The sequence below is a fragment of the Penaeus monodon genome, unplaced genomic scaffold, assembly GCF_015228065.2.
Source record: "Penaeus monodon isolate SGIC_2016 unplaced genomic scaffold, NSTDA_Pmon_1 PmonScaffold_331, whole genome shotgun sequence".
In the NCBI taxonomy this organism is placed as follows: domain Eukaryota; kingdom Metazoa; phylum Arthropoda; class Malacostraca; order Decapoda; family Penaeidae; genus Penaeus; species Penaeus monodon.
In genome coordinates, this window is record NW_023658021.1 from 55,313 (window position 1) to 66,351 (window position 11,039).

At 46.1% G+C, this 11,039-nt stretch overlaps 1 protein-coding gene across 1 annotated transcript; it reads right to left on the reverse strand.

Moving 5' to 3' along the window:
- Positions 1–1,977: 1,977 nt before the first annotated feature.
- Positions 1,978–10,357, reverse strand: LOC119570606 (extensin-like). The gene is made up of 7 exons (XM_037918280.1): positions 10,256–10,357; positions 9,544–9,708; positions 6,928–7,079; positions 5,949–6,065; positions 5,245–5,508; positions 4,554–4,742; positions 1,978–2,278 (listed from the first exon to the last, which is right to left on the reverse strand). The coding sequence occupies exons 1-7, from the start codon at positions 10,355–10,357 to the stop codon at positions 1,978–1,980; spliced, it is 1,290 nt and encodes a 429-aa protein (XP_037774208.1).
- Positions 10,358–11,039: the final 682 nt, after the last annotated feature.

The window sequence follows — 11,039 nt, forward strand, 5'->3', positions numbered from 1 at the left end:
TCCCCTGTGGATTTTTAACCCTTTTCTGTGTTGGAGCTTTTTTCCCAGCAACTTGCTGATGCAATTTTTTTTTGATTTTTTGACCGACTGTTAATTTTTATCTTGTTGCAAGTACCCCTGCACAGCCCCCATAGACTCAATATTCTTTTTTAAAGTAAAATTTACATTGGACGACCAGGAACATTTTCCCACAGTGGTCTTACTGTATTAACAAATCGAATAAAAAAGCGAATAAAAAATTTACCTTTATTTGGGTTTTGCCCCCCTTTATTTTGGGTAAACTTCCCCCCAGCGATGCGAGCGCAGCCGGGCGGAGTAAACTTGGCTTCAACTTTTTCCCATTTGTGTGTGTGGGTTTTTGCGTGTGTTTTGGTTTGCGTGGTGTGTGTGTTGAGTGTGTTTTTGCGTGTGTGTGTTGTGTTTTTGTTTGTTTGCGTATGTGTGTTTCTGCGTGTGTGTGTTTTGTGTGTAGGGGGGGGATGGAACCGGGAAATAAGATCATTAAAAGACTTAAAAACCAAAGGGTAATAGACTTCGTTGTGATACACTTTGTATAAATGGGAAAATAAAATTTTATTATGAAAAAATAATGTCATAAAACGCTAGCTTTAAAAAAATGACTTTTTTCATGCCCCACCTTTGGGTGGGGGGGTGGCTCGACTCTGAACCCGGGCGACTCGGAGGCCTGGCGTAGGGGGTTAGGTGGGGTCACTGCTGCACGATCCTCATGTTTTTGGGTGTCCGCACAATTTGGCATCATAGGGTGTCCTTGGAACCGGGAGCCGGTTTGTCTAAAGGGGTGTAAACCCGGGCAGGGGAAACCAGCACCCAAAGCCCCCGTTCAAGCAGTAGTGGGATCACGCCCGAGGTGAGTGGCTTGTAGTACCCTCCCAAACAGGAAAACTTGGCCCTTTTTTGCTAAGGTTTAACATGTTTTCCCCGTTGCTGCAAGCCCAAACCAAAAAAAATATTTGAAAATTTCTCGCAGCAGGAAGCTCAAAACTTAAAACCTCGAATTCCCTACTCATTTTTTTTTTTCATGTTATGTTGTTTTTGAATAGTGTGTTCGCTTGGTGTTGTGTGTATTTTGCGTGTGTGGGGTTTTTTTGTTTGCTTTGTGTGTGGGTGTTTTGCGTGCGTGCGTGTGTGTGTTTACGTGTTTTGGGGTTTTCTGGTATGGCGGGGGGAAACCCAGGAAATAATGATCATTAGAAGACGTATAACAAGGGTAATAGACTTCGTTGCTAGACAGATTTTTACACGGAAAATATCATTTTTATGGATAATGTCAAAAACGTTGGCTGTTAAAAAGGACTTTTCCCCTCATGCTCCACCTTGGCTGGGGCGGTGGCTCGCTTTTAATCCGGCGCTCGGGGGCCCTGGCTATGGAGGTTGAGGGGGGGATCATGCTGCCGACTCCTCATTTTGTTTTGGGTTCCGCACTAGTTGACATAAATATGGGTGTCCTTGGGGAGCCAGGGAGTCCAGGTTTCTAAGGGGGTGTAAACCGGGCCAGTGGGGAAACTCAGCACCCAAAAAGCACCCGGCAGCAGTAATGGGTCACGCCCGAGATGAGGGGTTGTATAGCCTTCCCAAAAGTCAAATTTGGGTCCTTTTGAAAGGCTTCAATGTATTCACGTTTTTGTTAAAGTCCACCAAAAAATATTTGTTTAAAATCTCGCCTACGCAGTAAACTCAAAACTTACAATGCTCGAATTCCCTCTCTCTTTTTTGGGTTTTCATTTTTGTTGTATTTTTGTTTTGGGTGTGCATTTGTTTTTGCCTTTGGGTTGTGTGTTTGCGGTGTGTGTGGTGTGTTTCTTGTGTGTGGGGTAATGAACCAAAAATAATGATCATTAGAAAACGTATAACCAATGGGTAATGGACTTCGTGCTGATTTTTAAAGGGAAAATATACATTTATAAAATAAAAATTTTTAAAAAACGCTTAGCTGAAAAAAGGCGTTCTCATGCATTCTCATGACTGGGTTGGGGGCTGCCTTTTAACCCGTGACTCGAAGCCGGGGCTGTGGGAGGTTTTGGGGTGGGGATCACTGCTGCAGGACCCCTCATGTTGTTTGGGTGTCCCACTAAAGTTAGCTAATATGGTGCCCTTTGGGGAAGCCAGGGCGCCAGGTTGCCCAAAGGGGTTTGGAACCCGGGGCGGGGGGGAAACCCCCAGCACCCCAAAAGCACCCGTGTCAAGCAGTAGGAATCCGCCCGAGATAAAGGGGGCTTGTAGTACCCCTCCCAATACAGGCAAATTTGGGTCCTTTTTGCTAAGGTTTTCAACAGAATTACGTTTTCATTAATTCCCCCAAAAAAAATTTTGTTTAACTCGCCTACGCATGAGCTCCAACTTTCAACGCTCAAATTTCCCTCACTCACTTTTTTGCGTTCATGTTATTTTGTATGTTTGATAGTTTTTGCTTTGGTTTTTGCGCGCGCGGTTGTGTGTTGGTTTTTGCTGTGTGTGTTGTGGGGGGGCAGGGAGCCGGGGACGTCCGGGTTGTCAAAGGGTGGAAGGGGCCAGGGGGGAAAAACCCAGCAGCCAAAAAGCCCCCGTCTCAAGCAGTATGGGATCACCCTGAGAGTGAGCGATTTGTAAAAACCCTGCACACCCCCTAGACTAAATACCCTCTTTTTTTGTGAACAACTTTACTTTGACGCCCTAGCACGAGTTTCACGATGGGTCTACTATTATAAAAAATCAAATAAGAAAGCGAAACAAAATTTTCCCTTTGATTTATCTGCTCCCCTTTGATTTTGGGATAAACTTCTTCCCCACGATGCGGGGCACGCCAGGCAGAGTACATCTTTGGGTTCAACTCCTTTCCCCGGGGTGTTGGGTTTTGGGGGGTGGGGGTTTTTGTGTGTTTTCCATGTGTTGTTGGGTGGTTGCGTGTGTGCTGCGTGTGTTGTGTGTGTGGTTTCCCTGGTGTGTGTTTTTTCGCAATTTTTGTGTTTTCTGTGTGTGTGTTTGTGTTTGCGTTTTGTTTGTGTGTGTGGTTGTGTATGGCGGGGTGGAAAACCCGGAAAAATGACTCATTAAAAGATGTAAAACCAAAGGTAAAAACTTCGTTCTAATGACAGATGTTTTTAAAGGAATATATACATTTATTTTGAAATATATCCAAAAAACGCTTAGCTGTTTAAAAGGACGTTTTCTCCCCCCACCGTTGGGTGGGGGTTTGTGGGGTCGACTCTGTAATCCGGGGAGGAGGCCCGGGCTGTAGGAGGCTTGGGTGGGGATCACTGCCCGCCGCTCTCATGTTATTGGGTGTCCGCACTAAATTGGCATAAAATTGGTGTCCCCTTGGGGAGCCCCGGGGCGCCGGTTTCTAAAGAGGGGGAACCGGCCCGGGGGGGGAAAACCCCCGCCAAAAAACCCCGTGTCAAGCAATGGGATCACCCCAAGTGACGGCTTTTTAGTATCCTTGCCAATACAGGGAAACTTGGTCCTTTTTGCTAAACTCCAACATGTATTACGTTGCTGCATTAAGTCCAACAAAAAGAATATTTTAAACTCGCCTACCGTGAAGATCACAACTTACAACGTCGAATTCCCCCTACTCATTTTTTGTGTTATGTTATGTTGTAGTGTTTCCTATATGTGTGTGTTTGCGTGGGGTGTTGTGTGTGTGTGGGTTTGCGGTGGGTGTGTGGTTTTGGTGTGTTTGTGTATGGTGTGTGTGTGTTTTGTGTGTTTGTGTGTTGTGTGTTTCCCTTGTGTTTGGTGCGTGTGTGTTTTGTGTGTGTGTGTACGTGTATGTGTGCTTTTTGTTATGGCGGATTGGGAACAGGAAATTGACTCATTAGAAAAATAATAAAGGATAAAAAGCTTTGCTGTTAAAAGGCGTTTTTTCATCCACCATTGGGTGGGGGCGGTGGCTCGCTCTATCCGGGGACTCGGAGGTGGCTTGAGGTGGGATCACTGCTAAGGATTTCCTCATTTTTGGGGGTCTGCCTAAGCTCGGCATCAATTGTGGTCCCTTGGAAGCCAGGGACGTCCCGGTTGTCAAGGAGGTGTGTCATTAAATCCAACCAAAAAAAAATTTGTTATAATCTCACCCACGCAGTGGAGCTCACAATTCAACGCTCGAAATTTCCCTTACCATTTTTTGTGTTCATGTTATGTTTTATGTTTGAATGTGTGTTTTTCTGTGTGTGCAATTGTGTTTCGCGTGTTCTGTGTTAGCGTGTGTGTGTGTGTGGTGTGTTGTGTGGTTTGCTGTGTGTGTGGTGTGCTTGTTGCGTGTGTGGGGTGTGTGTTGCGGTATAGCGGATGAAACCCGGAAATAATGACTCATTAGAAACGTTAACCAAAAGGGGATGGGGCTTCGTTGTGATGACAGATGTTTTTTAAAAGGGAAAAAAATACATTTTTATGAATAATGATGTCTAAACCCCTTACCTGTTGAAAGGGCGTTCTCATGCATCCACCATTGGTGGGGGTTGGGGGCTCGACCTGTAATCCGGGGACTCGGAGGCCTGGGGTGTAGGGTGGCTTGAGGGGGGGTCACATGCGGTCCCCCAGTTGATTGGTGTCCGCACTAAAACTTGGCATCAAAATGGGGGTCCTTGGGGGAGCCAGGGGCGTCCAGGTTTTCTAAGGGGTGTGAACCGGGCCCCGGGGGGGAAACTCGCACCAAAAGCACCCCTGTAAGCAGTAGTGGATCACGCCCGAGAGTGAGCGGCTTGTAGTAGCCCTGCCAAAACAGGAAACTTTCCTTTTTTCTAAGGCTTCAAAATTTATTCAGTGTTGATTAAGTCCAACAAAAATATGTTTTTCTCGCCCACCAGTGGGAAACTCACAACTTGCAACGCTCTATCATTTTTTGTTTCATTTATTTTGTGTTTGTTATAGGGGTGTTGTTTGTGTGTGTGTGTTTTGGTGGTGTTGTGTGTTTTTGTTTGCGTGTGGGTGTGTTTTCGCGCCACGTGTTGTTTGCGTGTGTGTGTATGTGTGTGTTTGCGTGTGTGTGTTTCATTTGTGTGTTTTTTATTTGCTGTGTGTTTTTTGCGTGCGTTTGGTCGTGTGTGTTTTTGGTGGGGCGTTTTTGTGTTTGTTCGTGTGGTCTCTGGATTGGGGGATGGAACCAGGAAAAATAACTCTTAAAACGTATAACCAATGGTAATGGACTTAGTTGTTAGACGATGTTGCTTACACGGGGAAAAAATACTTATTATAAATAATAAAAGTCTAAAACTTTTTTCTGTTAAAAAGGGCGTTCTCATGCTTCACCATTTGGGTGGGGTTTGGCTCGACCTGGGAATCCGGCGACTGGAGGGCCCGGGGTGTAGAGGCTTGAGGTGGGGATCCCCTGCTGCAGGACTCCTCATGTTATTGGGGGTCCGCATAAACTTGGGATCAAAATGGGTGTCCTTGGGAAGCCCGGGACGTCCAGGTTGTCTAAGGAGGGGTGAACCGGGCCCGGGGGGAAACCCACAGCCAAAAACACCCCTGTCAAGTAGTGGATCACGCCCCAGATGAGCGGGTGTAGTAGCCCTGCCCAATAAGGCAAAAAATTGGGCCTTTTTTTTCTAAGGGTTCAACATAAATTTACGGTGTTGGGATTGTCCTACCAAAAAATATTTTTTATAATCTCGCCTACGCAGTGAAGTTACAACGCGTGGTGTGTGTTGTGTTTGTGGTGCATTTGTTTTTGCGCGTTTGTGTGTGTTTGCGGTTTGTGTGTTGTGCGTGTGTGTGTGTGCTTTCGTGCGTGCATGTGTGTGTGTGGTGGTGTGTGTGTGTGTTTTGGGTTTTTTAGGCGGGGTGAAACCAGGGAAAATGACTCATTAGAAACGATAACCAATGGGTAATGGACTTTTTGTGCTGATGACAGATGTTGTTTAAATGGGGAAATACATTTATTATGAAAAAAAGGTATACCCCGTAAAAAAGGGGTTCTCTTACTCCACCATTGGCTGGGGGCGGGGGCTCACTCTGTAACCGGGGGACTCGGAGGGGCCGGGGGTGTAGGATGGGTTGAGGTGGGATCACTACTGCGGATCCTCATGTTGATTGGGGGCCCCACTAAAATTGGGATCAATATGGGTGTCCTTGGGGAGCCAGGACTCAGTTTCTAAGGAGGTGTGAAATAGGCAGGGGGGAAACTAGCAGCCAAAAGCACCCGTGTCAAGAGTAGTGGGTACGCCCAGAGTGAGCGGCTTGTAGTACCCTGCCAAAACAGGCAAATTGGTCCTTTTGCTAAGGCTTCAACATGTATTCACGTGGGCTGCATAAGTCCAACCAAAAAAAATTTTTAATCTCGCCCACCATGAAGCTCCCCAAATTGCAAAAGCTCACTCATTTTTTGTGTTCATTTATTTTTTAGTGTTTTAAATATGGTGTGTTGTTGTTGTGTGTGTTTGCGTGTATGTGGTTTTTTTTGTGTTTGCGTGTGTGGTGTTTGCGCGCGCACGTGTGTGTTTGCGTGTGTGTTTTGTGTGGGGTGGTTTGCGTTGGTGTTTTGCATGTGTTTTTTTGTTTTCATTTAGCTGTTTGTGTTTGGTGTGTTTTTTTGCTGTGTGGTTTTGCATGTGGTGTGCATTTTTGTTTGCGTGTGTGTGTGGGGGTTTTTCATTGTGGTGTTTGTGTTTGGTGTGTGTGTGTGTTGTTTGCGTGCGGTGTGTGTGTGTGGTGTGTGTGTGGTGTTGGTGTATGGGGGGATGGAACCCGGAATAAAAACCCTTAGAGACGTATAACCCAAAGGTAATGGGCTTCGTTGCTTACAGGAAAAAATACATCATTATGAAATAATAATGTCATAACGTTTTTGCTGTTAAAAAGGACTTCTCATGCATTTACCATTGGCTGGGGGTTTGGTGGCTCGATCTTAAACCGGCGACTCGGGGCCGGGGTGAGATGGCTTAGGTGGGGGCATGGGTGCCGACTCCCCTGTTGATTGGGTGCCGCACTAACTTGCTCAAAAATTGGGGGTCCTTGGGGAACCCCGGGGCGTCCAGGTTGTCTAAGGAGGGGTGAAACCGGGGGCCCGGGGGGAAAAAACCCCCCCAAAGCCCCGTGTCAAGCAGTAGTTTGGGGTCACGCCCGAGAGTGGCGGCGTGATAGCCCTGCCCAAATACAGGGAAACTTTGGGCCTTTTTTTCTAAGGCTTCACAGAATTCACGTGTTGCTTAAGTCCCAAACCAAAAATATTTTTTATAATCGCCTACGCAGTGAAGCTCCAAAAGGGTGTGTGTGGTGTGGTGGTGTGTGTTTGTGTGATTTGTGTGTTCGCGTGTGTGTGTGTGTTTGCGTGTGTGTGTGTTTGGGGTTTTTTGTGTGTGCTTGCGGCTGCGTGTTGTGTGTGTTTTTGGTTGTGTGTTGTTGTAGGCGGGAAGAAAAAGGAAATAAAGACTCATTAAAGACGTATAACCCAAAGGGTAATGGAATTTGTTCTGATAACGATGTTGTTTAAATGGAAAATTCATTTATTTTTAAAATAAAAACATATAACCTTTAAAAAGGACGTTTTCATGCATCCACCATTGGGTGGGGGCGGTGGGTCATCTGTAAACCGGCGCTCGGAGGCCCGGGCTGTAGGATGGCTTAAAAGGGGGGGATCACGCTCGGCTCCCCAGTTGATTGGGTGTCCGCACTAAGCTTTTCATCAAAATGGGTGTCCTTGGGGGGCCAGGACGTCCAGGTTGTCTAAGGAGGTGTGAACCGGGCCAGGGGGGGAAAATCCACCAAAAACACCCATGTCAACAGTAGTGGGGTCACGCCCGAAGTGAGCGCTTTAGTAGCCCTGCCACACAGCAAAACCCTTGGGCCTTTTTTTCTAAGGGTTTAACATGTATTCACGTGTCTCATTTAATCCAACCAAAAAAAATGTTATAAACTCGCCTACGCAGTGAACTCAAACTTGCAACGCTCACTCTTTTTTGTGTTCTGTTTTTGTAGGTTTGATATATGTTGTGTTGTTGGTGTGTGTGTGTGTTTGCGGTGGGTTTGTGTTTTTTGTTTTTTGGTGTGTGTTTTGCGCCGCAGTGTGTTTTTGCGGGGTGTTGTGGGTGTTTGTTTTTGGTGTGTGTGTTTGATGTGTGTTTTTTGTTTGCAGTATGGGTTTTTTGTGTTTGCGTGTGTGTGTGTGCATTGTGTGGGGTTTTTGTGTTTTGGGTTGTTTTTGCATGGTGTGTGTGTGTTTTCGTGTGGGGTTTTTGGGGGTTTTTGGGGGGGGGTGTGTGTGGGGTTTTTGTTGTGTTTGCGTGCGGCGTGGGTGTGTGTCTGCGTGTGGGTGTGTGCGTGTTGGTTTTATGGCGGGAGGGGAAACCCGGGAAATAAAAAATCATTAGAAGACGTAAAAAACCAAATGGAATGGACTCGTTGCTGAGACGATGTTGTTTACCTAAAAATATACTCTTTTAAAAATAATAATGTCAAAAAAACGTTTAGCTGTTAAAAGGACGTTCTCAGGCATTCCCTTTTGGCGGGGGTTGGGGGCTGCTCGAACCCGGGCGACTGGGAGGCCTGGGCTATAGGGTGGGTTTAGGTGGGGATCACGCTGGGATCCTCATGTTTATTGGGGTTTTCCCCCTAACTTGGCATCAATATGGGTTTTCCTTTGGGAAAACCAGGGCGTCCAGGGTTTCTAAGGGGGTGTGAAACCGGGCAGGGGGGAAACCCAGCACCAAAAAACACCCCCTGTCAAAAAAGTAGGGAATCACGCCCCCGGGGTGAGCGGCTTTTAGTACCCCGCCCAAAACAGGCAAAATTGGTCCTTTTTGCTAGGCTTTTAACATGATTCACGTTGTTGCTTAAGTCCAAAAACCAAAAAAAATTTGTTAAAATCTCGCCTACGCAGTGAAACTCAAACTTTCAAAGCTCGAATTCCCCCTTTCTCATTTTTTGTGTTCATTTATTTGTGTTTTGATATATTGTGTTTGCTGTTTGTGGTGTTTGCGTGTTGTGCTGTGTGGGTAGGGGGCCGGGAAATCCAGGTTGTCTAAGGAATGGAACCGGGCCCGGGGAAAACCCCGCAGCCAAAAACACCCGTTCAAGCAGTAGTGGGGCACCCCCGAGAGGAGCGGCTTTTTTTATACCCCCGCACAGCCCCCATAGACTCAATATCCTTTTTTTTTATGTAACAAATTACATTGCCGCCCCAGTAACGTTTACAGACGGTTTACTATTTTACAAAAACAAATTTGAAAACGAAACAAAATTTTCCTTTGATTTGTCTCTCCCATTTGATTTGGGGAAAAAAATTCTTCCCCAGCGATACGGCGCACGCCGGGAGGGGAACATCTCTGGCTTCACTCCCTTACCCGGGGGTGTGTGTGTTTTTGGGGTGTGGTTTTTTTCCGTGTGTGTGTTTGTGTGTGTGTTTGCGTGTGTGTGTGTGTGTTGTTTGCTGTATGTGTGTATTTGTTTTGCGTGTGTGTGTGTTTGTGTTTACGTGTGTTGTGTGTGTTTTTTTAAAACCAAGGGGAAAAACTTGTTGCTGATGACAGATGTTGGGTTTAAAAGAAATATATACATTTATTTGAAAAATTCTAAAACGCTTAGCTGTTAAAAGGGGGGGTTTTTATGCACCCCGTTAGCTGGGGGGATTCTCGACTCTGTAAACCGGGGACTCGGAGCCTGGCTGTAGGTGGCTTGAGGTGGGGTCACTGCTGCGGATTCCTCATGTTGATTGGGGTCCGCACTAAGCAGGCTCAATATGGGTGTCCTTTGGGGAAACCAGGGACGTCCAGGTTGCTAAGGAGGGGTGCATTAAATCCAACCCCAAAAAAAATTTGTTATATCTCGCCCACGCATGAAGCTCAAACTTTTCAACGCTCGAATTCCCCCTACTCTTTTTTGGCATGTTTTTGTATGTTTTTATAGTGTGTGTTTGCGTGTGTGTGTTGCATTTGTGTTTTCGCGTGTTGTGTGTGTTTGCGGGGGGTGTGTGTTTGCGTGTGTGGTGTGTGCTTTCGTGCGTTTTGTGTATTGTGTGTGTGTGTGTTGTGTGTATGGCGGATGAAAACCAGGAATAATTTCTCATTAAAACGTATAAACCAAAGGGTAATGGGTTTGTTGCTGTTTACAGATTTTTGTTTAAAAAGGAAAAAATACATTTTTTTATTAAATAAAGACTTATAAAACCCTTAAAAAAGGGCGTTCTCAGGGATCCACCATTGGCTGGGGTCGTGGTTTTGGCTCTGTAAACCGGCGACTCCGGGGGCCTGGGGTGTAGGTGGCTTGAGGTTGGGGGTTTACTTTCTGGGAGGACTCCTCATGTTATTTGGGGGTCCGCACTAACTTTTGGGATCAAATGGGTGTCCCTTTGGGGGGCCGGGACGTCCATTTTTCTAAGGAGGTGGGGAACCGGGCCCGGGGGGAAACCCCCAGCCAAAAGCCCCATGTCAAACAGTAGTGGGGTCAACCCGGGCCCCAAGTGAAACGGGTTGGATCAGCCCTGCGAACACAGGGAAACTTGGTTTCCCTTTTTTCTAAGGGTTCACATGTATTCACGTTCTGCATTAAGTCCAACCAAAAAAAGTTTAAAAATTCGTCTAAACCCGGAAGCTCACAACTTGCAACGCTCTCTAACCCCATTTTTTTTGTTCATGTTGTTATAGTTTTTTTTATTATGTGTGTGTTCGGGGGTTTGTTTGTTGTGTGTGTGTGTGTTTTTGGGGTGTGGGGTTTTGGTTTGTGGGTTTGGGGTGTGTTTTGTGTTTGCGCCGCGCGTGTGTGTTTGCGTGTGTGTGTGTGTGGGGTTTTTTGCGTGTGTGTTTTTCATGTGTGTTTTTTATTTGCATGTATGTTGTTTTTTGTTTAAAGTGTATGTGTGTGCATGTGTGTGGTTTTTTCATTGTGTGTGTGTTTGTGGGTTTTCCCTGGTGGTTTCCGTGTGTGTGGGGTGGGTGTTTCCCTGTGTGTGTGTTTTTGTTTCCGGCGTGTGTGTGTTAGCGTGTGTGTGTGTGAGTGTGTGTGTTTGCGTACGTGTTGTGGTTTTGTGTGGTTGTTGTTTACGGGAAAGGAAAAGGGAAAAAATAAAATCTTTTAAAAACGTTAACCAAGGTAATGTCCCCCTTTTGCGC

What these genes read in the sequence shown, in the direction of transcription:
- LOC119570606 (XM_037918280.1), bottom strand. Translation starts at nt 10,357, where the DNA reads ATGGGGCTTTTGGCTGGGGGTTTCCCCCCGGGCCCGGTTCCCCACCTC. An exon ending in GACCCCCAATTTTTGAGCAA is followed by an intron (nt 6,066 to 6,927) that starts GTTAGTGCGGCA and finishes TGGCTCCCCAAG; the next exon opens with GACACCCATATTGATCCCAA. An exon ending in CCGAGTCCCCCGGTTACAGA is followed by an intron (nt 5,509 to 5,948) that starts GTGAGCCCCCGC and finishes CTTATTGGGCAG; the next exon opens with GGCTACTACACCCGCTCATC.